Source organism: Scardinius erythrophthalmus (assembly GCF_964197995.2).
Source record: "Scardinius erythrophthalmus genome assembly, chromosome: 21".
NCBI classification, from domain to species: Eukaryota; Metazoa; Chordata; class Actinopteri; order Cypriniformes; family Leuciscidae; genus Scardinius; species Scardinius erythrophthalmus.
Genome location: NC_138241.1, coordinates 29,268,842 through 29,293,226, shown reverse-complemented (window position 1 = coordinate 29,293,226; position 24,385 = coordinate 29,268,842). Strand labels below are relative to the sequence as shown.

The 24,385-nt window shown below is 41.8% G+C and overlaps 1 protein-coding gene across 1 annotated transcript; it reads left to right on the top strand.

The window, feature by feature from the left end:
* Positions 1-302: 302 nt before the first annotated feature.
* Positions 303-23,101, top strand: stox1 (storkhead box 1). Its single transcript, XM_081350762.1, has 4 exons — positions 303-820; positions 19,379-19,531; positions 19,636-21,931; positions 22,409-23,101. The coding sequence occupies exons 1-4, from the start codon at positions 508-510 to the stop codon at positions 22,554-22,556; spliced, it is 2,910 nt and encodes a 969-aa protein (XP_081206888.1). The 5' UTR covers positions 303-507; the 3' UTR covers positions 22,557-23,101.
* The last annotated feature ends 1,284 nt before the right edge of the window (positions 23,102-24,385 follow it).

The following is a 24,385-nucleotide window of genomic DNA, read 5'->3' as shown; positions in this document are numbered from 1 at the left end:
ACTTGAAATATTTGCTGGAATAAAAGGTAAGCTCCACTGCACCATGTAGCTAAGGTAGAAGAAAGCATAGCAAAATTGTCTTAGTGCTCAAAGAATATAGAAAAAGTAATAAAGATTGTTTTGATCATCACACTTTCTTGATGTTGACGTTTATTGACAAAAACGTACAATCTCAAAAAAAAAAAACTCACTAACCACCCATTTCCCTTGCACTGTTTGTTTACTACCTGTAGATTATTTTCAGTGGAAGTCCAGTCGCGACCACGCCCGTATAATTAAAGGAGCGTTTTCATTGGTGCGCCGCCGCGCGCCTCCCCTGCGTCGGTTGCCGTGGGAGCCCGTGGACACCGAAGTACACATGCGGAGTCGCGAGACATACGGGGAGAAGGCGTCCTGAGTCCTGACACATAATATTCAAACTGTGGGTTTACAGTTGTTGGATTAAACCGAATGGAGATGTCTCATTCTCAGAAATTCATGTAGATTGAGATTCGTGTGAAGGCAGAAATGTCTGTACAGCACCGCTTGGTCCAACTGTCAGCCGCGTCGCTCGCTGTTGTTCTCAGCCGGGACGAGGACATCAAATACAGCGCGAGCAGCACTAACGGACAGGACGTGTTTGCGGATTTTAAGTCGCAAAATTCGCGAAGCTTCTGGAATAAAAGACTCGTGAAAGCGGTGGCGGAAGTTTCATTCCAGGGATGGCTTGAGAACTACGTGCTGCTTGTCCAGGGCAATGCCAATAACTTGGAGGTGTTGAGGGAAGCGTGGATGCGCAGGGCGCTCAGGTCGCCCAAAGGATACACTATCCAAGCTGTAGGTAGGTGATCAACATTTGGATATCAGCAGGGGTGTTCTTAAGTGATGTGGAATCGCTGGGTCACTCACTCATTCATTCATGAATAATCCGTATGATCGTCCCAAAGCTTTGTCTACATTGTTCACTGTGCAGATGTAAGTTGATCAGAACGATGATGGCACTACAGAAGTTAATGAGTCTCACGAGAGCAAAATCTGAGGAAGGTTTATGTTTAACATTTGTTTCTTCAGCTCTTTGTTTATGAGTGACATGGTGAATTTTGAAAAGAACTCCTTTGGTTAAAGCAGACATGCATTCTTAACACTTTTTTTTTTTTTTTGGCCAATAATGCTACCCTGAAAGTTATAGCCTATATGGTCAATGACTCATTCTTGTGTCCAGGTCTAATAAATTATAAACATTACTTGAATACGCATCTTCTGTGATGAACATGTTTTGTTTTTTGAATTAGATAAAAAAAAAAAAAATTGTGGTGTAATTTTCTGGAAAAAATATAGTTTTTCTTAAAAGGCTGAGATTTGTAAATTAATAAAAAAAATATTGTCATAAGTATTATGACATATATTATTAAGTTTTATTATTATTTATAAAAAATAAATAGTGAAGCTATGTTTTAAAATATATTACAATTTATTTTAATTAAACGGAGATGTTGGACCCCTTTAGACCCTCATGTCAAGATCATTACGTTTTTTTCTAAGAACATTAACTTAACGTATTTTGTCAGATGGAGTAACCCTAACACTTATGCATGAAACAAAACATGTTTAATCTTGAACCACATGTTTGAAAACTTTTTTTGAAGGTAGTGATTAAGTTATGTTCACTGTTCAGTCAAATGCATTCAAATGCACAGAAAGTATACAATGATGGTTACACTTTATTGACATTTTTAGAGCCAATGGCTTTGTAGAAAATGCTATAAATGTTTGCATTGCAAGCACATTTACATCATGAATTTCTAAGAACTTGGCATGTGTGCTTTAAGCTAGATTTTTAAAGAAAAGTCTCAAAGATCCTTACTGACATTGACAGATTTCATTAAAAAATCAATAACATATCACCTTCATTTTTGATTGTGGACATTTCCCAGCAGATCTCTATAGGGATCCTCATGCTCTATAGGAGACCCACATACCACTGTCCTCATGAATGCCTCTTCCTTCAACATCTCTCTAAATGTCCCCAGATTGTTTTTCACCAGCTATAATAGAAAACCACATAATTTCCGTTTGCAGTAGAAGGTAGCCTCTTAACCTAACCTGACCAACAATTCCCCCTGAGACCTCAACATGCTTTAGGCGTAACTGTGTGCGTGCAACATAAGTGCATTATTTCCAGATGACAGGAAATATGATTTCTGGGGAGCTGTGAGTCTTCTCTGACTCAATTTTCACTGCTCCGTTTGAGTAGTTAACTTCCATCGTGATTTGGTGTGGGTACAAAATTCTTGCCCAGTGTTGTGTTGGTTGTTATTGTGATTTGATAGGGGATGAAATTGTTTTCGTTGGTCACATGTTGAGGTGGCAAACCTTTTGTGACTGTGGATTTTTGTCGCCTCAGTTGTCGCTGCTTCTGGGAGGCATCTGGTTTGCCCACTACAAACATGAAGCAGATTGTAAGAACCTCCATTTGCTCCTGCTGTCACAAGCAATGAAGGTGCATGTTAACACACTGAGCAGTATGGTGTGTAACCGGGGCATTTTTGAGCTAGGACCACACAATAATGTGACTGGGAGTAGAGGGAGCTAAAACCCACAGCTATTTTCGCTAGTTTAATTTTCTCAGGGAAATTGGAAGCACACTCTCATACGCATACAAATTGTTGAGACCTCAGGTCAGGTTGTCCATTGTGGTGAAATAAGCCCAGCAACAGTGTCTTTGTAATTTATTGCCCATTCACCAGAGCCCATAGTGCTGAGTAATGTCCTTTCCAGTGGTTGTCCACCAGCCAGGTTTATAGCTTGACCACTGGAGCCGATGTCCCTTGTTTCATTCTCAGGACAATACCATGGAGTCTTTTTATTGTTGTCTGGAGACAGCGCCAGGACATTGTGTTGACAATGAAATGTCAGCTTGTAGATAAGATTTAGGTGTGGTTTGATGAAAATATTGAAATGATATAACTGTAAAATAACATCTCCAAGAGCTTTTTTAAACAAAACATCACTTTAAAGGCCCTGATATACTCTCACAGCGAAGTTAGAAAAACCTTTGTTGAGATATACTGTTAGTGAACATCCAGATGCCTCCGACTATGCTGGGAAAAGTGTTTAGATGAATATGTTAATATGTGTTGCACGCTTTTCACTCAATAACAAAATAAGTACATAACAAAGACAGTGGTGAGAAAACCACAGTTAAGAAAGCATCTGATCATAGCGACGTGGATATGTTCGATTTAGCTCTGCAATTCAGCACTCCTGTCAAATCACGTCACATTAATTTATAGTTCCCTTACGAGAACGTTCTCTCGTACTGCGTTGCAAACGCTATGGGAAAACTCCTTTTCTCGAGAATATTGAAGCCTTTATTTTAAAACGCATTTGCTACAGCACAGGCGAGAGCATCAGACCCACGTGAGTGAGCTGATAGGCTGTGCTGTGGGCAACTGCACGAACCAATGGCGGATAGACAGAAGCGCGCGAGCCAATCAGGGCGCTTGGCACTCTGTCACTGTCAAGCGCGCGAAACTACACGTGACCATAACATATAAATACAGATAGAATCCGCCATTTGACAGATTTAATCTCCTTCAGCTCGACTCACCTCGTCGCTGATTTTCTCCGGTCGTAAGAAGCCCTCGTCGTGGAAAAGCCGTCCAGCGGAACAGCTTCGCATCCCGGCATCTCGCCAGCTGAGCGTTTCCCTGTGGCATCCGACGAAAAATTATATCCTTTTCATTGCATATTTATCTAAAAGAGCAAACCGCTGTTTTCACAGCGCGGCATAATGCCTCTCTCCATCTGTGAGGGCTGCGGGGTCTCCCTGCATGCATCCGACGGACACACCCAGTGTGCGGCCTGCCTCGGCCCTGAGCACGCCGAGGCAGCGCTCATGAAAGGCGGCTGCCAATTCTGCGACGGGATGCCTGTCTCCGTTCTCCGTTCAAGGCTGTCTTCGACGGTGACCGATTCCGCCCACCTTCCGTCTTCGGCGCCCCACGAGCCCCGTAGGAAGAAGCGGCGCGATCAGAGGCGTCCTGAGCGCGGTGAGTTTAGCGAGTGCACGCCGGGCCTTTCTCCTCGTGCCTCGCCCACGCCTTCTTCGCCTGTCCTGTTCTCTCGGAGCGAGCAGCGCCCCTCGTCTGAAGCGGCTGGACTCGTCTCTTTCGGCGCATCTCCGGATGACGTCGATGACGCACTTTCTATGGCGGCATCTGAGAGCGAGGATTGGTCGGGCTCCGCGGACCCCGCCCCCCCCTCTCAGCTAGAGTTTTCTGATACTCGAGCGAGCATTGACGCCGAACTTCTCCGTGTCATGTCTCGCGCTGTTGACGAGTTGGGACTCGATTGGCTTTCTCCAGCTGAGCCCGCCAGAAGCCGCCTCGATGAATGGTACCTGCCGGGGCGCCAGCAGGCCCCTCGTCAGCGCGCCGCTCCATTTATGCCTGAGGTTCACGAAGAGCTCACAAAATGCTGGCGCGCGCCCTTTTCAGCGCGAACGCGCTCATCTGCCTCTTCTACGCTCTCCACTGTTGACGGCGCTGAAGAGAAAGGATATGTGTCTCTCCCCCCACTGGAGGAAGCGGTCGCTCCACACTTATGCCCCCCCACTGCAGGTAGTTGGAGGTCTAAGACGGTGCACCCTTCTAAGCCGTGCAGAACTACTTCGGCCATTGCCAGCCGCGCATACGCTGCCGCCGGTCAAGCCGCCTCTGCACTTCACGCCATGGCGACGCTTCAAGCCTTCCAGGCCAAACTTCTCCGTTCCATGGATGAGTCAGGCCCGGACCCAGACACATTTAAAGACCTCAGGAGTGCCACGGATCTGGCACTGAGGGCCACGAAGACCACCGCTCAAGCCCTGGGCCGCAATATGGCCAGCCTAGTGGTAATGGAGCGCCACCTCTGGCTAAACTTAACCGAGATCAGGGACGCGGATAAATCTGCCTTCCTCGACTCGCCCGTCACAGCCTCAGGTCTCTTCGGCCCATCTGTCAGCGGCTTCGCCGATCGCTTCACTGAAGCTCAGAAGGCTTCCAGCGCCATGAGACACTTTCTACCAAAGCGCTCCAGCTCAGTCCAACGGCGCCCCAAGAGCACGCCGCGACCTGAGAAAGTGGTGTCCCAGGTCCTCCAGCCCCGCCCAGCGGCTGAGACCAGTAAGCACATGAAGCCAGCGAAACGGTTCCCGTTCCCTAAGCGCCAGGGCCCGCGGCCGAAGCTGACGCTCGATCACGAGCCCAAGAAGCCGTCCTAACCGGCACAAAGAGGGGTCACTGTCCCGCTGCGGCCGGACCAGCCCCAAAAATCGCTCGACTACTGCTCACGGCTCCCTCTTCAGTTCAGGCAGCTGCAGCAGTTCTAAATGCAGTTCATGGGCCCGTCACATGTCACGCACCCCTGCAAACAAACGCTGTTTTAACAGCGACCCACACAAAGTACAAATCGAGCATAATTTCTCACATGCATACATGTCAGTCCGAGCCCCCCACTCTGGGTGTTCCAGATATGATAATGCCTCTAGCTCTGCGGGCTCTAGCTTGGCAAGCTATCCCCGGAGTTTCAGTATGGGTGATGAACATCATAAAGCATGGTTACTCGCTTCAGTTCGCCCGCAGACCACCGCGTTTTCGCGCGGTTATACAAACCACGGTAAGGGGCACATTGAGTCATGTCCTCCGCACCGAAGTGTTAAGTCTGCTGGCGAAAGGGGCCATCGAGAAGATCCCCCCTTCTCTGAGCGAGTCAGGTTTTTACAGCCGATACTTTCTTGTTCCAAAGAAAGACGGCGGCCTGAGACCCATTTTAGATCTCAGACATCTGAACAAGGCTCTCATGTCACGGCCGTTCAGAATGCTCACGACCAGACATATCCTGACGCAGATTCGCCCAGGCGACTGGTTTTTCTCAGTAGATCTGAAAGACGCTTACTTTCACATTCAAGTGAACCCCCACCACAGGCCATTCTTGAGATTCGCCTTCGAGGGGCAGACATACCAGTACACAGTTCTTCCATTTGGACTGGCACTAGCGCCTCGTACATTCACGAAGTGCATGGATGCAGCTCTCTCCCCCCTGAGACAGCGGGGAATGCGCATCCTAAACTACCTCGACGACTGGCTCATACTGACCCAGTCAGAGGCGGAGTCACATACTCACAAAGCCTGGCTCCTCAGCCATCTAGAATGTCTAGGGCTCAGGGTCAATGTTGCAAAGAGTGTTCTGTTGCCCAGCCAACGTATCACGTTCCTGGGAACAGTTCTCGACTCCGTACTTATGAGAGCATGGCCTACACCGGTGGGTTCAGCAGCAAACGATTCAGCAGCTCACGGCATCGTTCATAGAGGGCTCTCTTGTACCCCTCAGAACGTTTCAGAGGATCCTTGGCCTGATGGCCTCTGCATCATCAGTACTCCAACTAGGCCTACTGCGTATGCGTCCTCTTCAGCTGTGGCTGGCTCCTCTGGTGCCACCCCACGCCTGGCATTCAGGCCACTTGATTATCAAGGTGGACCAGCGCTGTGTTCAAGCCCTGGCCCCTTGGAAAAACGCCAGCTGGTACCAGCAGGGCGTAAGCATGGGGGTAGTTTCAGAGAGGAGGATGATTTCAACAGACGCCTTCAACTCCGGTTGGGGAGCTCTGTACGAGGGCAGGCCTGCCTCCGGCCTCTGGTCGAGCTCGGAGAAACGCCTACACATAAACTGCCTCGAAATGAGAGCAGTTTGTCTAGCCCTAAAAACATTCCTCCCATACCTGGCGGGACACCACGTGTTGGTACGGACGGACAACATGTCGGTGGTCTCTTACATAAATCGCCAGGGCGGCCTCAGGTCCCGCAACCTGTTTACCATAGCCTCACAGCTCTTGCTATGGGCTCACACCAATCTGCGCTTGCTCAGGGCAGCTCACGTGCCAGGCACGTTGAATACAGGAGCAGACATGCTCTCTCGGGGCAGAGTTCCCCCAGAGGAATGGTCTCTCCACCCTCAGACAGTTCTCCTACTCTGGGAGGTCTTCGGGAAGGCAGAAGTAGATCTTTTCGCCTCAGAAGACAACTGTCAATGCCCAATCTTTTTCTCAAAGAGCAGGGATGCGTTGGCCCACGACTGGCCCAACCTTCCTCTCTATGCGTTCCCCCCGGTCTCGATGCTCCCTCAGGTCATCGAACGGATCAGGAACACGAAAAGCGCAGTGCTATTAGTAGCTCCTCTCTGGCGGACCCAGGTTTGGTTCCCAGAGTTGATGCAGCTGTCTGTAGCAGACCCGTGGCCAATCCCAGTGAGGCGCGACCTCCTGACTCAGGCCAACAGGACAATCTGGCATCCCCGTCCCGACTTATGGGCCCTACATGTATGGCCACTCAACGGGTACCCCAGAACCTCCCAGAGGGCGTCCTGAATACTATAAAGGAAGCTAGAGCTCCGTCTACCAGACGCCTCTATCTCAGTAAATGGTCAGTGTTTTCCAGCTGGTGTTTAGCTCGAGACCCCGACCCATACACTTGTGAAGTACCAAGAGTACTGTCTTTTCTACAGGAGATGTTGGACGCGGGTCGCTCCCCCTCCACTCTCAAAGTGTACGTGGCAGCCATTGCTGCTTTTCACGTATTGGAAGCCGGGGCCTCCTTAGGAAAAAGCGACCTTATAGTTCGCTTCCTCTGGGGCGCCAGGAGGCTTAACCCGCCTCGGCCACCGTCTGTTCTGGCCTGGGACCTCTCCTTGGTCCTGCGGGCTCTTAAGGGACCTCCCTTTGAACCACTTCAGTCAGCTGATCCTAAGTCTCTCTCTCTGAAAACCGCCCTGCTTCTAGCACTGGCGTCAGTAAAGAGAATAGGGGATTTACAGGCGCTGTCTACCAGCGCTTCCTGTCTGGAGTTTGGTCCTAATGACTCCAAGGTCATTCTTAGGCCAAGACATGGATATGTTCCTAAGGTGCTCTCAACTCCGTTCAGAGCCCAGGTTATTTCTCTGTCAGCTCTCCCCTCCTCCGAGGAGGATAGCGATTCTCTCATGCTTTGCCCAGTCAGAGCTTTGAGAATTTATCTGGAGCGTTCGGCCTCTTTCAGACAGTCTGAACAGCTCTTTGTGTGTTTCGGGGGCCGATCCAAGGGCCTCCCGGTCACTAAAACCACACTGTCCAGATGGATAGTTGACGCCATTGCCCTGGCTTACACCTCACTGGGCCTCTCTTGTCCCATAGGTGTTAGAGCTCATTCCACGAGAGGTGTTGCCTCTTCGTGGGCTTGGTCAAGTGGTATTCCCATTGAAGACATTTGTGCGGCGGCCGGCTGGTCCGCTCCGTCCACATTTGTGAGATTCTATAAGCTGGATGTCCCTGCTCTGCAGACATGCGTTCTTTCTGTCTAGACTCTGGCTCTGTGGATCCAGACTAGTTTTGAACCATGGTCACTTGGGTATTCCCATCTATAGCATATGTGCGGCGGCCGGATATCCGCTCCGTCCACATTGTTGAATTATAGCTTTAATGCCCTTGCTTGTAGCTACAGTTCTTCTGTCTAGACACTGGCTCTGTGACCCAGTCTAGTTGATATTGAACACACGGTTTTCACTTTGTGGGCTAAATGACTGGCTCTGGCCAGATCCGATGAATTATAACTTTAATGTCCCTGCTTTGCAGTTACAGTCTTTTCAGTCTAGACTCTGGCTCTGCTGACCCAGACTAGTTTGATATTAAACACACGGCTATCACCTTGTGGGTTAAATGACTGGCTCTGGCCAGTCTTTATTACGGATAATTGATGGGCCCGATGTTCGGTCTCTTTTTATCCTGGCTATTCTGTACTTCCCGGAACTCTGGTGAGTCAGAGCGGCCAAAAGATTAATAGCACGGTGTTTTAAATGGAAACGTTCCCATAGCGTTTGCAACGCAGTACGAGAAAACGTTCTCGTAAGGGAACGTACTGGTTACTTTCGTAACCTCGGTTCCCTTAGAGATAAGGGAACGAGTACTGCGTTGCCTTGCCGTGCTATTTTTCTTATGGCAGGTTTGTCGCTTCAGTCGATTATACCTGTCAAATGGCGGATTCTATCTGTATTTATATGTTATGGTCACGTGTAGTTTCGCGCGCTTGACAGTGACAGAGCGCCAAGCGCCCTGATTGGCTCGCGTGCTTCTGTCTATCCGCCATTGGTTCGTGCAGTTGCCCACAGCACAGCCTATCAGCTCACTCACGTGGGTCTGATGCTCTCGCCTGTGCTGTAGCAAATGCGTTTTAAAATAAAGGCTTCAATATTCTCGAGAAAAGGAGTTTTCCCATAGCGTTTGCAACGCAGTACTCGTTCCCTTATCTCTAAGGGAACCGAGGTTACGAAAGTAACCAGTACGCTTTACGGCATTAAACATGAAAAAATAGCCTCAGAGCACATCACCACGGATCTATGGTAGTTCAAAGGTGTGTATACCAGCCGGAGCGAACTATCCAAGAAAGTCTGCTTTGGCAAGCTGTTTTGGTCTCAGAAACAAACTCCAAATGAACTTTGTTTTGGCCTAATTTTGTTTGAAATGACATCACACCAATTTGTTCTTCAGTTTCACATTAAGTAAATCGGGCCTTAAATATCACACACATTGAGTACTTTGAATTCTTTGAGTATTTTTCTAGGCCTGTGTTTGGTCAGCAGGAAAGGGTTAGCGGCTGTGATTACCCTTCAGCAGATGGGATGATGAATGAGCCTGCCTCGCTCTTCTGTCCTCTTGATTATCAGTATACATTAAGTGAAAAGACGGATTGTTCACTGGGGCCTGCACTGCTTTTTTTGGCCTCTTGCTCGTAATACTCATTGACCTTTTCAGCTCACATTTTGAGCCTGCTGTCTTTTGTATGTTCCCTGAATCCCAATTGATATTGATTTTAGACCACTGTTTTTGTGACTTATTAGTTAAGAACAATGAAAAATTGTTTGTCATTTACTCAACTTCATGTCGTTCCAAACCTAGGCCTACATTATGCTCTTATTATTTAAGTAGAGCACAATCTAGATCCATAAATCCCATGTTCTCATAGTTTTAGCCAAAACGATAATGTAACACGCTTTTTGGAATTCTGGATGCTAACATGGGTTAGACGCAAATATGGTTAATTTGTTTTGTCACACAAAGCTATGACTTTAAATGGCTTGGAATATAGTGAACAAGTCATATGGACTACTTTCATGATAGTTTTTATTTTCTTTTATTTATCAGCCCCTCGTTACTATGAACTGATGTTATATGATGACACAAGTGGGCATAAAGATGGCATGTTCCATAGAAATAATAACATTTGGGAACGGCAATTGGGGGAGAAAATATTGACACAATTGTCTTTTTTGGTGAATTACCCCTTTAGGTTTCGAAAAAGCATAAAGCAAGTTAATTTGCAGATTTGTAAATATGAAAAGCTGAACAGTTAGTAATGCAGTGCAGAAACTGGACTTCACTGGATGTGCTCAGACGCTTCTGTCTTCGGCCTGTGCCCTTGAACTACAGAGAATTCTCTATGCATCATTTATAACATAAGTAAAGCTGTATAAAATTGGAGGCATATATATAATCATGTGCATTGAACTATAGAGATTTAGGATGATGACAGAGATTTAGGATCATGACAAGCATTTGGAGGAACAAGAAATTCAAGAATGCCTCACCCTTTTCCGCCTGTCTGTTGAAATCTGAGGTGCTTACAATGGCTGAAGTCTCTGCATTATTGAGGAGCTTTGGATCATGCCGTCATTACTCAGCGGGGTATAACATCTATGCTAAGTTATAATGAGGTGTTCAGTAGGGTTGAGCACTATTAATCACTGATGTGTTCAATAACTTAATTTTGTTTGATTTATATCTTCAAACCTAACTTTGATACGTGTTCTATACATGTTTTCTGGAGTGCCTCGTCTACCAAAGCAAACTGATTTGTTGGAGGTTTATGCAATCCAGACCACATCTCTCAGATCTCAGCTCATTAGCCGTGACATGGCGTCGCGCTGGACTCTTTTATCCAGAGGTCAACACCCTGCAGTTTTCATGCATTGAAAGTTGCCCTCTTGGTTAACAAGACACCAGAGGTCATCGCTCCCCAGTGCTTTCCTCAAAGATGTCATTGCTGACCACAACACTTCCAGGTGTGCACCGTAAACAGAGGAGGCACAGTCCAGCCAACATGTTTGTAAAACAACAAAAGCTTTCTTATTCCCATGAAAGCATATCTTTCTTTCACTTGAGGAAAAACCTATAAAAGCCAGAAAGAAACTATTGTAAGACTCTTAAAGCAATGTAATCAAAAGTCATTCAGTATCACCAGAAGCTAGGACTCCAGGATGTGTGAAAATATTTATGTACATTTTTTTTTTTTTGTAAATAGAATAATTAATGTGGGTTGTTACTAGTTACACAGTAAGCTATTATAAGTTTGAAAATAAAATCACTTTTGAGATTAAATTAAAATGGCATGCAGTATCATCACAAGAGAAGAGGATAAACATGTGGGTTGCTATTGATTTATTTCAATGTTTTTTAAGTAAATACAATAATCCACATGTTTTATAGTTACACAGAAAACTGTTATAATTTTAGACCTTTGATATCATCAGAAGCTGATTTATTCATATTTATTTACTTTTTTAAACCCGTGATTTATAGATCCGTAGAAAACTCATTTTGGACTAGCCTATATCTAATTAAAGTTTCATCACAGGCAGAGATTCATTCCAGTATAAACATAACAAGTATGTTTATTTATGTAAAAGCTTTTTTTCTTTTCTTGTTTAAGTAAATTAACTAATCCATGTGGTCAGAATAAAAGAGAGTCATATGCATGCCCAGTTTTGGGAGATAAAGGTAGAGCTGGATCTGGTTTCTAAGAAAGCAACCAATGGAATGTTTTCCAAGATAACCAAACACCCTTCCACGAGCAGCCATGTGTATTTCTTCCATACTTCTCCTTTTTTCACCCATTGAAATCATGTGTCATTTATCCATCGGGGTAGTAAAAACAAAACAACCCTGACAGAACACTCTTTTCCTTCACAGAGCTCTTCTCTGTCCCTCTGTCTGCTGACACGAATTTAACATTCGAAAAATGCTTCTCTTCCTGTGACTTCAATTATATCCACATCCAAAAATTCATGCTGTCCATATAGATGCTGTCCAAACACAACACATAAGACTTTTCATTTTCAGATTGGGAACTCTCTGTTTTCTTTGAACACATGTGAGTGTGTGTGTGTGTGTGTGTGTTGGCATATGTGCTTGTCTGTGTTTTTATTTCTGTGTGCATGAGTGATCCGGAGATATTTCATCGTGTCTCCTTGAATAGCTGAAATAGATTTCCCGTATCCGTCCTGATTTGAAGGCATCTCCCTATATATTTCAGAATCTGACCTCTGTAGCATCCTTTTTCCATTAAGTCAGTCCTTGATGAAATCTAAGCTGTATGACATATTTAAGTAGTTCACAGCCAGCTGGAGATCTAGGCCATTACAAACAAATGAAAAGATTATCCTGCTCTCCTACTGTTAAGCATTGCAGCTAATGTGTTTGCAATTAGGGGACAGTACTTCCCTCATATTTTCATTCCTCTCCTTCCAAAAATGATGTAAATGGTGTACTGTTGAGTAGACCTGACCTGACTAACTCATTTCAATGCTCCTACTTAACTGAAGTCAAGATATTGTAACAAAGCTTTTGGCATGAAAGTTGTCTGCAGCTTAGATCAAGCTTCACTATGTGACGGGCCTTCAAATCTAAGGTTAACAAGCCTAAAATCTGATGTAGCTCAGTCTTGGTCAGAGGAAATGATTCTCATCTGGTGGAAATTACCAGCATGGAACTTGATTAGTTGTGTAAGAATGTTGTAAACTGTGGCTCTTTTAACTTCTAGTAGCAAAACTAGTACGAAACACATTAACATCTCTTCAAGCAAACCTTGAATCTGTCTCCTGGACATTCCTTAGGGATGAGGAAAAGGTTTGGCTAGATAATCAGGATGATTTTTGGCAGTAGTTTTAGCTTTTAATTTTACTTGATATACTTTATAATGTACACTACCATTCAAAAGTATGAGATCGGTAAATTTTTTTAAATGTTTTTGAAAAATAAATATTTTATGCTTGCCTAAGCATTTATTTCATCAAGGATACACTAAAACAGAAATATTATGAAATATTATTACAATTTAAAATAATTAATTTTCTTTTTGAATATATTTTAAAATGTAATGTATTCCTGTGATGCAAAGCTGAATTTTCAGCATCATTACTCTGGACAGTCTTCAGTCACATGATCCAACAGAAATCATTCTAACATGTTGATTTGCCGATCAAGAAACATTTCTTATTACTATGTTGAAAACTTGTTCTGTTTAATGTTTTTTCCCTGAAGAATAGAAATTATATGAAATTGAACATTACACATACAGTGCTATGCATAAGTTTAGACACCCATGCTAAAGTTGACTAAAAAGAGGAATAAAAAATCATCTTTTGGAAATTGAACTTAATGCCTTAATTAAAAAAAATAGGAAAAATCCAGCCTTTAAGGACACCAATTTTCTTTGTGAATGAATAATGTATCGTAAATAAATAAATGTTCTTCCTTAAAATACAGCGTGCATAAGTTTGGACACCCCTATGTTAAATTCCCATAGAGGCAGGCAGATTTTTATTTTTAAAGGCCAGTTACTTCATGGATCTTCATGGCCAGTTACTTCATAAGTTAAATTTCCAAAAGATGTTTTTTTTATTCCTCTTTTTAGTCAACTTTAGCATGGGTGTCTAAACTTATGCATAGCACTGTATACTGTCACTTTTGATCAATTTAATGAATCCTTGCTGAATAAAAGTATTTAATTTCTTAAAAAACAAAAACAAAAAAAAACTTACTGACCCCAAACTTTTGAATGGTGGTGTGTAGACATTGTTATTCCACACACATAACCTTTCATGATATAGCCTATGGTATTTGTTACTCCTGCTCTATAGACCAAAGGCCTAAGAACATTTACTTTTCCTGTGGCAGGTAACATGGCCTATTTGCATGAGCTTCAAAAGGGTCCCTATAGTTTTGCCTTGAAACCTGAGATATGTTGCCAAATGATTATGACCTCCTTTCGTGAGACCTGATACAATATGCTAGAAAATATTACTCTCTTGATACTGGAAAGCGAGCTGTTGGGGCTTTTTGTGACTCTTTGCAAAGTCAAAATATTGGTTTAGTCACTCGTTTTCGCTGTATTTCAAGTTTGTTTGTCAATCATTGTAATGGCATGATGATGAAGTAACAAGTCGCATACTATTGGTTCAAAATGACAACAATAAACGTGGAGATATTTCATCAGCAGTGTTATCAGTGTGAAACAGTTCCTTCTGTTAATCAATACACAAGTCCACAGAGTATCATGAAGCATGTCAACATTGTAAAATGGCCCTTTTAATCAGTCTAACGAACCAGATCCTCTCTGTGGGAGGATCAGTAGAGCTGCATTTTTCCCTTGTAACATTTGACATGGTTAACATTTAACACAGGTGTTTCATTTCAAAACTACACCAGACACATGCTTTTAACACGCCTCTCACAGAATGTTTGTTAGTGGTTAAAAGGGATAAATGTTTAGGGCCTCTTTGGATTTATTGGGCTTTTTACTTGTGTCATGGCAGGAAAAACATTGTAAAGCCTTCATAGAAGAGGGTGTGACCAGGAACCCCATTCAGCCACTAATGACAGCACAAAAACATTTTAATTTGTCCACCAACAACATGCAAAGCTAAGAAAACAAAGACTGAAATGAATGTGTGCACGCATGAGACACAAATTCTGTAAATAGTGAAATGAAGGATTGAAGCTAGCCCAAAAACAACATAACATTCTGCTTCTGCGTGTTAATTTAGTGTGTCACAGAATTAGGGCCAGTGACTGTCGTGGTCTGAAGTCATGAAGAATTACTGGGATTAATGTTTAAGTTCCTGCAGAAGTAGTCAAGGGGAACTGAACCATCTCCATAGAAGGTTTATGTGACAGACGTAGATCTATGTTTTTTAGACCTTGTTTTTGCATGTCTTTGACCGCTGCATGAAAATGTATCATGCATGCATATTGTTTCGGCTTTAAAGAGTTGAAGTACTGAAGTGATGTTATGATAGAGGGCAACATGTTTTGTGTTGTTGTAGTGAATTTTATAAAAATCTAAGTGGTTGGGGCTTGGTCTTTTAAAGGGATAGTTCACCCAAAAAGGAAAATTCTGTCATCATTTACTCACTCTCAAGTTGTTCCAAACCTGTATAAATTTCTTTCTTCTGCTGAATACAAAAGATATTTTGAAAAATGTCGGTAACCAAACAGTTGATGAACCCTATTTGACTTTCATATTACTTTTTTTTCTTTTTTCTCCATATTATGAAAGTCAATGGTGTCCATCAACTGTTCTCCCAAATATCTTCTTTTGCATTTAGCAGAAGGAAATTTGTTTTGGAAATTTTGGAAGAAAATTGTGTTTTTAGGAAAGAAGAAGATAGGAAGTTTTGACTGCTCGCTGTGTTGCTATTATTCTCGTGCACTGACTCATTCATGCTGAACAGCCAATCAGAGTTCTCTCTTTCACTGATTGCCCGATGCAGATTCTACATTTGGGCCTGAATTGGCCCAAAAAAAAAAACCAGACAGCGTCCGACTAGAGCCAACGGTACAACACTCAAAAACGGCCTGACGTTGCCCGACGGCTTTGTGTGTTCTGGGCTTTAAATGCAGGACTTTCTTTAGTGTTGAGATGGCTTAGTAAAATGCATAATTGTATTGTAAACGTTTTTTTTATTTTTTATTGTGCCTGTCAAAATTGTGCCACAAAATTTTGTAATGATTAGGCTAGTTGTCATATAAATAATTGTGATTTGTGATTTAATTCCGTTTTGTTCTGGTCACTTATAGTATAAGCCTAATGTTATTTTTTCACTTGAAATTGGATAAATATAATAATAATAATAATAATAATAATAATACAATTAAAAATTATAATAAAATATACAGTGTATATTTTATTATAATTTTTAATTGTATTATTATTATTATTATACACATATGATTTACTTAGGCTAAATATTATGAGAATTTATATAATATAATATAATACTCCTCTGCTTCTCCCTACCACATCGAATAAAAAAGTGACATAATATTGATTATTTGATGGCATTTCTTTAAGCACTTGCATTTCCTTAATTTGGATGAGAAAATAATTGTAATTTAAACTGCACAATTATTGCAGTTTTCTCAAGTAATTGCAATTAGATCGAACAACCATGATCACAGGCCAACGTGTGACACCTAGAAAAGCATGTGATTTCAGCCACCCATGAAGCACATAATTCCTCAGAGGCAGAAAGTATTCTATAGGGGGTTAAACAACATGTCTGGCACTATCAAGTTACCTTTAATTCACTTTCTCTTTCCCACCTTCTTTTGAAGGATCACAGTCCACTGTGTGTTTTTGTTGTTCCAGACACTCAAGGTGGTCCAGAGTGTGTAATGGTTATGATAAGGAATGAACCTTACCAAATTCAAATCTTGTATTTATTAGTAAAAGCTCATTCATCACTGAAGAGCACCTATGTGGTGTATATTGTGCGCTTGAATCAACAGAGCACTTGCAGGTTAATTACCTCTGTGGATTCCGTCTGTGAAGTTTGATGCCCACAGCTGACCAGGTTGTTTTTTTAACAGAAACTCCAACAATAATTAAGCTGTTTTGGTTAACCTATCTGCACCTTGACAAAGGTGCCTTACACTGCATTTCTATGTACAAATTGTCACTGACATTTGTCTGTACACAACATAACAAACAGAACTTGAAACTTCTGCAGGTCTCTTAAAACAGCCACTAAAAGATCCTTTATGAACTCAATCCTGAAAAATGGACAGATTTGTCTATTAACATTTGAAGCTGATAATCAAAACCATTTATGTGTGTAGTGATATGATATATATTGTATATAGATTTACCCACTATATTAGGTAACAATTTAATATTATTACATAGATATTTAAGTATTTTGCGGGCCTCGTGCACATATTGTCAACAGGTTGTAAAAAAAAAAAATAATATATATATAATATAAAAATATTGAATACATTTTTTTTATTCTTTTGTTTTGTTTTCCAGATTTTATTTCTGATTTATGATTGTTGTCATTTACTATTAGGGTTTATTATTGTGTAGTCAAGTGATAAAGTGACCTTGTTTGTCATTTCAGTATAATGAAAGTTGCCTGCTATTACTTGTGATGAGTGGCAAGTGCTGTAGGGTAATGTGATATAAAGACAAAATAAGTATTTGAGAAGCCAGGACATGCACAAGACATTCACGTGTGATTTTCAAATCTTGTTTACTCAAATTAATTTATGCTCAACTGGTTGGTTTTTATATTCATTTGTGATTTGCAATTTAAGAGACTTCTCCCACTCCCTTTCTACTTCTTTCTTGCCTCTATTTGCAGTGTGACGGCTGCCATGGTATCTGGTGAGGTATTCCTGTGACAAAAAAAAAGTTGTCAGAGCAGCTTCATGAGACAATGAGCCCAGCATATTTCCCTGGAGAGAGGAATTAATGGTACATGTGTCCTTAGCAAAAACCACATTCATGTCAGCTCAATTGGACCTGGAACTCTCAATTGTTGTGCAAAACGTTTCCCACTTTCTCTCTGAAAAGACTATTTGAAGCACACTTTAAATAGACAGTTTCTGCAGTTAAAGCATAAACAATTATATACATTCCAAGGACAGCCTAAGGATGTGCTGGTCCCACATTTACACCACCTTCCTGAAAATAAAGGAAGACAAGAATGGATTTATCAAGTGCATGTGTCAGGTTTTCCTCTCATAACACCTCTCAGACTACATGTGGTGAGAGACCTTATGAGATGTTTCCTGTTTAAGACCTTAGACGGGATGTTTTTCCCATGGAAAACAGTGTCAAAAGTGTAAAGCGATGAGCAAAGGCATGTTTCAGCTTACTCTGAGCACTCTGCTGACTCTCTGAGTGCTCTTACAACAAAGCAGAATGGATTAGTTGCTAAGCAGACAGAGAGTCAGACATTCAATGGGAACTAGCAGATGAATGAAGCTAAAACCGCAGGTCAGGAATAGGAGTTGCTCTTAGTAAAGCATTACTTTCATTTACTTTTGCTAATATAAAACCTAGTAATATAGTACAAATTATATTTTATATTTTAAATATAAAATGTATTGAGTGTATTCTCACCTTTACATTCTTACACACATTATACAGTATATTATTACAAAATATGCTGTTGTATGTATCTGAATCTAACCAATAATTTTTCCAGGTTTGTGTGAGTTTGGTCAGTTTTAGAGTGAATCTTACCTGGTCGGGGTCAATTAATCAACAACTGAATGGAAAGTCAGTGCTGGCAAGTGTTCAACAATTAATCTAGCCATCCCTATTTAATAATCAAGACTTTGGCTTTTTCAGTGATCACAGATAACTGAAGAAATCACTTGCTTTTGTAGTTCGAACAGAAATGTTTCGATGTGGAAAATGCATTATTACTTGGGCTTGATATTAATACTCCCATTTGTGGAAATATTGTGGGACAAGCAACCTATACTTTAGGACAAGTAAACGATCCAAGTCCGAACTTGAGTATAGAGTAGTATTGCATCCTTCATATCTCCGAAGAGTCTTTAGTTTTATCAGATTTATAAAAGACAGATGCAGCTGTACCGCTTCTTTCCGAAAACAGTCGAGCTCCTGGAGGCGTGCTGTGCAGCGTTTCCGACGACTTCCGTAACCTGAACGAAGCATGTTGATGGGTGTGCTCTTGCTCTTGCTCTGGTTGATGTGTGCTCTTCCGGAAGAAGTGCCCATATTCAGGAATTTTGCCTTTTATGATGTCATACAGGGCCATACTCGGAAAAATAACTTTCCGAAACTTATACGAACCCTGAAGGAGTGTGTTTGGCACAGAAATACTCCATCATATGTCCAACTCGTTTTTTTTTTTAACTTTGGCCATGTTTAGCATGAGAACCCAACTCTTTAACAGTGTAAATAAGTCAGAATGCATGAAATAGGATTAGACATCCCCTTTAAGCTGTTAAGTGAAAATCATTCAATGACACTCCTGACTGAACTTTAGTCCTCCTTGGATTTTAGGGTTTGTTGTTTTCCATCACTTAGATGGCTTTAAGGGACAATTTTTTTTACATGTCTTCATAAGCGGACTTCAGACTGACTCATGTGCCTTAAATTAACAGTTTCTATCAGAGTCTCTTTATTTTATATCCACTAAAGAATATTTTATTATATAAATATAAAACTAAATGTATTTTTAAATGATAGTGACTCAAACTAACCATGTTCTATATATATATATTTTTTTTCTATAGGTGATCTCTCCCCTGTGCAGATGTCTCCAATCTCCCAGTCTCAGTTTATTCCACTGTCTGAAATATTGTGCTCTGTCATATCAGACATGAATTCCACCCATGTGATTGTAAACCAGGAAGCATTGATCAATCACATGATGAAAGCACACCCAGGTAACACACTATTCACTTACCTGTACACTACCTTGTTACATTTTTATTTTAATCCATTTTCATTATGAAATGGCTGTATTTACACCAACAAATATTTGTTTCAGGAATGACCATTCCCACTCAAGACATCCTGTACAATGCTTTGGGAACGCTTATTAAGGAGAGGAAGATCTATCACACTGGAGAGGGCTACTTTGTAGTCACCCCTCAAACATACTTCATCACCAACAACATGGTGAAAGAGAGGAATTGGTGGAGTGCTGGCGACAGTGACCTGCCGTCACCACCTCCAATCACGTACCTGGTGAGCAACGAGAGCTGCATGGACACCTCTAATGAGGTGCCTGTCATGGCCCACTGTAAATCCTGCAGCTGCTTCACCCCTCCGTCCATTGTACCTCCATCTGTCCCAGAACATCAATCCATCAGCATCAGTGAGTGCACTGGGAAAAGCCTCAAGTGGCCCAAAGAACACAAACCCTCTGTTCAGCATCAGTCCACATCTACTGCAGCAGACTACCAGGCCAGTGAGATTAGCAAATCCACCAACACAAGCCGCAAGGACAAGGAGAAAGCTGGCCGCAAATTCGGGCTTAACCTCTTCCGACGAAATACTGGGAAGAAGGACAACAAACTAAAGAAAGAGTATGCCACATTCTCTGGGCAATTCCCTCCGGAGGAATGGCCTGTCAGGGATGAGGATGACTTAAACAACCTCCCCAGGGATCTAGAACATGCCATCATCAAACGGATCAACCCAGAGCTTACTGTGGACAATTTAGTAAAGCACACGGTTCTTATGAAGAAGCTTGAGGAGAAAGCTGAGAGAGGTACAGAGAAAGCTGTGGACAAAGGCATTTCCACCGAAACTCTTCTAGCTAAGCAGAGGCATCATACCTCAAAGGCCGTGGGGAAGAAACTGGCTCCTAGAGCTACTCGTAGCAAGAGAAGAGGACCTTCATCCAAAGAGAAACAAAGGGCAAAGAATAAGACTTTCCAATGTGCTGAAGATTTAGAGGCAGATGATCAGGTTATGCCTCACCTCAGAGCAGAATTAGCTTTAGATGAACCTGACAATAATGTAGAGAGTCCCATTCTGAATCCAAAATGTGTCTACAAGAAACGGATAGACAACCCATTTTTGGGATTGCCAGGAAAAGATGTGGAAACAAACATCAATCATAAAGAACAAAGGAGGAGAGAAGCCAAGATTCCAACCACCGGATGGCGGGAAAGACCAGGTCACAGGTCAAAATCCTGGGATCCCCATCGAGCCAAAGCAATAGCTGACAGCGTAGAGAGATCTCACACACTCAAGGATGCACCTTATGAACAGGTCAATGAAAGAGCACAGACTGTGGACTCCACTCTGGATGTTCAACCAATGCAAGAGCTTTGTGGAGATTACAGCTCAGCCTACCCTGAGAGCAGCACATTGAGGATAGAGGACAAAATTAAGCTAAGAGAGAATAAAGTCAGAAGCAGAGAGTTTAAAAACGACAGACTAAAAGAAATTAAACATCAGGATGGACACTTGAGAAATGTTCCTGACCAATATAACATTGTAGATAATCCTTCACATTGTGATACAACAGAAGTACCCCTCTCGTGGCCTAAACCTACAATTCAACGTAGACTTTCTCTACATCTACTTAACAGTAAAGAAGAGTCTCATCACCGTCCTGATCTGCTGTCCTCACACCAGCAAGTTGGCAATATAACTAGCCATCAGCTGCCAGATGGTCAAACCTTGGAGAGAAACACAAGCCAGACTGAGAGCGAGGTGTATACAGATGATGAACATCACATCTATCAGAAGGCAGTTGAGGATGAGGATGGTTGTAGCTCCGTCTGCCTAAACGAGCAATGCATGATTGACTGTGAGCTATCACAAACCAGTATGGCTCGTTACCATGAGTCCGTCTGTGCAGATGGTGGCTGGGATGGCCATTTCATTGAGGAGCATGCTCACCACAAACCCACCAGAACCACACACAGGCCACATGAATACAGGTGGCAGTCCTCTGATCACCAGATCCTTCAGAAAGGTGCTAGCCCCAGACAAGAGGTCCAGTGTTTGAGAAAAAGACTACATGAATCCAGTTTGGCAGATGATGAACATGCTGAAGCCCTGGAAAGCAGCATTTTTGACTACTGTCAGACAAGCGAAGTGGAGTCTGATTCTGAGACCATACATAAATCTGCGGATGAAGCTGATGTAGGCAAATCTAACAACTGGATCCGTCACCAAGAATTGAAGGACTGCCATCAGAACACAAGAGAGACATCTAAGGATGCTGTGAACATCAGTGCAAACCCGAATGACCCTACAGGGCCCTGTGCAGGAGAAACTGCAGAGAGTCAGAGTTACACAGCAGATAGTGGGATTGACTCTCCAAGGTTAGTCTAAGGTCATTAAAGGGTTAGACGGTTCACCCAAGCTGAAAATTGTGTCATCGTTTACTCACCCTCATGTTGTTCCAAACCTGTATGAATTTCTTTCTTCTGATGAACACAAAAGAAGATATTTTGAAGAATATGGGAAACCAAACAATTGACGGCAGCCATTGACTTCCATAGTTGGAAAAAATACTATAGAAGTCAATGGCTACCGTCAACTGTCTGGTTACCAACATTCTTTAAAATATCTTCTTTGGTGTTCATCAGAAGAAAGATGCTCATACAGGTTTGGAACAACATGAGGGTGAGTAAATGATGACAGAATTTTTATTTTTGCGTGAACTATCCCTTTAAGGGTTCATGGTTGCCTGTATTTAAACACTTTCAATTTACTTACATTTGGAGGTACATATCAGAAAGTTTTCCAGATGTTTTTATTCCAGAATAAATATTTTCCTTTTCACTGATTATTTGCAGGACACATATGAGTGTACCCTCCAGTAACTCAGCAATTCTTAATGGATTGAAGCATCGTGGCTTCCTGCAGAACCTTGAAAAGCTCCACTCCAATGGCATTCACCCTCAGAGTTCCCTGCTCAAGCTTACACCTGTCATGAATGTTTAAACAGATTGAAATGTCGCTCAGTATCTGGGTATAAGTATATCATGTAAAAAATGTATATAGTCCTACAAATGTAAATACCCCCCTCCCCACACACACAAAAACTAGGAAAGGAATGTAGGTTGTGCTTTTTATATATTTAATTCAGTACAGTTTTACATTTTGACTTGTTAACATAGTTTTGTACATTGGTCTTTTGTTGTTTAGAGAGAAAGCCTGAACATGTCAAGGAATTATCTGCTCAAGTCAGTCCTCTGTTATCTATGTACAAATGGGTATTTCACGGAAATAAAAGTGTTGAAAAATGGCTTCTTGTTAGATACACTTCTGGCCTGAAATAAACAAGTTTTTTTTTTAGGGGAACAGACATAGCCTTGTGAAAATATATGAATAAATCTGTCAGCAATACAAATAAGTGTATGTGTACCATGTTCATGAAGATATCATTCCCCAATTATTTAATTTAATGTAATTTCTAAATCAAGCAATGTTTGTTAAGAATACATTTTAATCTTACAATAATGGTAATAATAAATTCAAACATCTATAAATATCCAAGTTCCTCACATTTGCTTGAAAGTTTTCATCTGTACTCTACAAATGAACAGCACGACCTCCAGTACAGCTGAATGGCGATGAATACTTGTGGTCTTGTCAGTTGACTTGCTACAACAAAGCTTACCTTTACAATGCCATTGACGGTCATGAAAAATTCATGATTGTCCTGCAGCTTATCCAACATTCATACTGACAAATGCAAGTAGAGGTAGCCATAGCTTAGTGTTGTTAGATGTATGGTACAGACACAAAGTACTGGGATGTGTACCTGACTATTTCAGATTAATTTCTAGCCAAACACAGTTTAATTCCTGCACCTTAACCAGGAGGCTGAGGTGAGAGGCTTTACAGGTTCAGGCAGGAGCTGAACAGATGGGGTTTCTGAATGACAGGTATTGAATGATGGCTGACTGTGTCGTGTTTCATTCAGCCTCACTGGCAGAGAACAAAGGCCAAAGCCTTCCTGCATGTGTTCATAAAAGACAGCACAGGCATACTGTAGGCTACAAACCACTGTTATTTATGAGGTCATTGACATTGAATCTGTATTATTTAACCAGTTTGACTAGTATTCTTTCCACTCGAGTTTTAAATTCTTTAAAATGTTGACAAAGAATAACAAATAAGCTAGTTTTAAAGCAAGTGTGTTTCTTTTTAATAAAATACCAATACAATGTGCAGTGCAACCTTTTCCATCAGAAATTGTCAACAAGCAATGGTCCTCGTTTTTTAAACTTTTTTTTTTTTTTTTTAAGGGAAAGGGCGCGCCCTAGTGGTCTCTGATCACAATGGGATCACAGTTTGGCCACTTTATATCCTCTCATCCTTTTAATGTTAAGATTAGCGTTTATTCCTGCCTCACAAAATATGCTAACCCTGGTGGCAGGGCATCCTTATAGGTGTTTCCCACATGACAAGATGTGCTACCCATGTTTTAATCTCATTTGTGACCCTGGATCACAAAACCAGTCACAAATAGCACAGGTATATTTGTGGCAATAGCCAACAATACATTGTTTGGTCAAAATTATCGATTTTTCTTTTATGCCAAAAATCATTAGGATATTAAGTAAAGATCATGTTTCACGAAGATATTTAGTAAATTTCCTACCGTAAATATATAAAACATTTATTTTTGTGAGTGAATGCAGCACAATCGCCAACTTTAAAGGCGATTTTCTCAATGTTTCGATTTTATTTATTTATTTATTTATTTATTTATTTATTGCACCCTTAGATTCCAGATTTTCAAATAGTTGTATCTCGGCCAAATA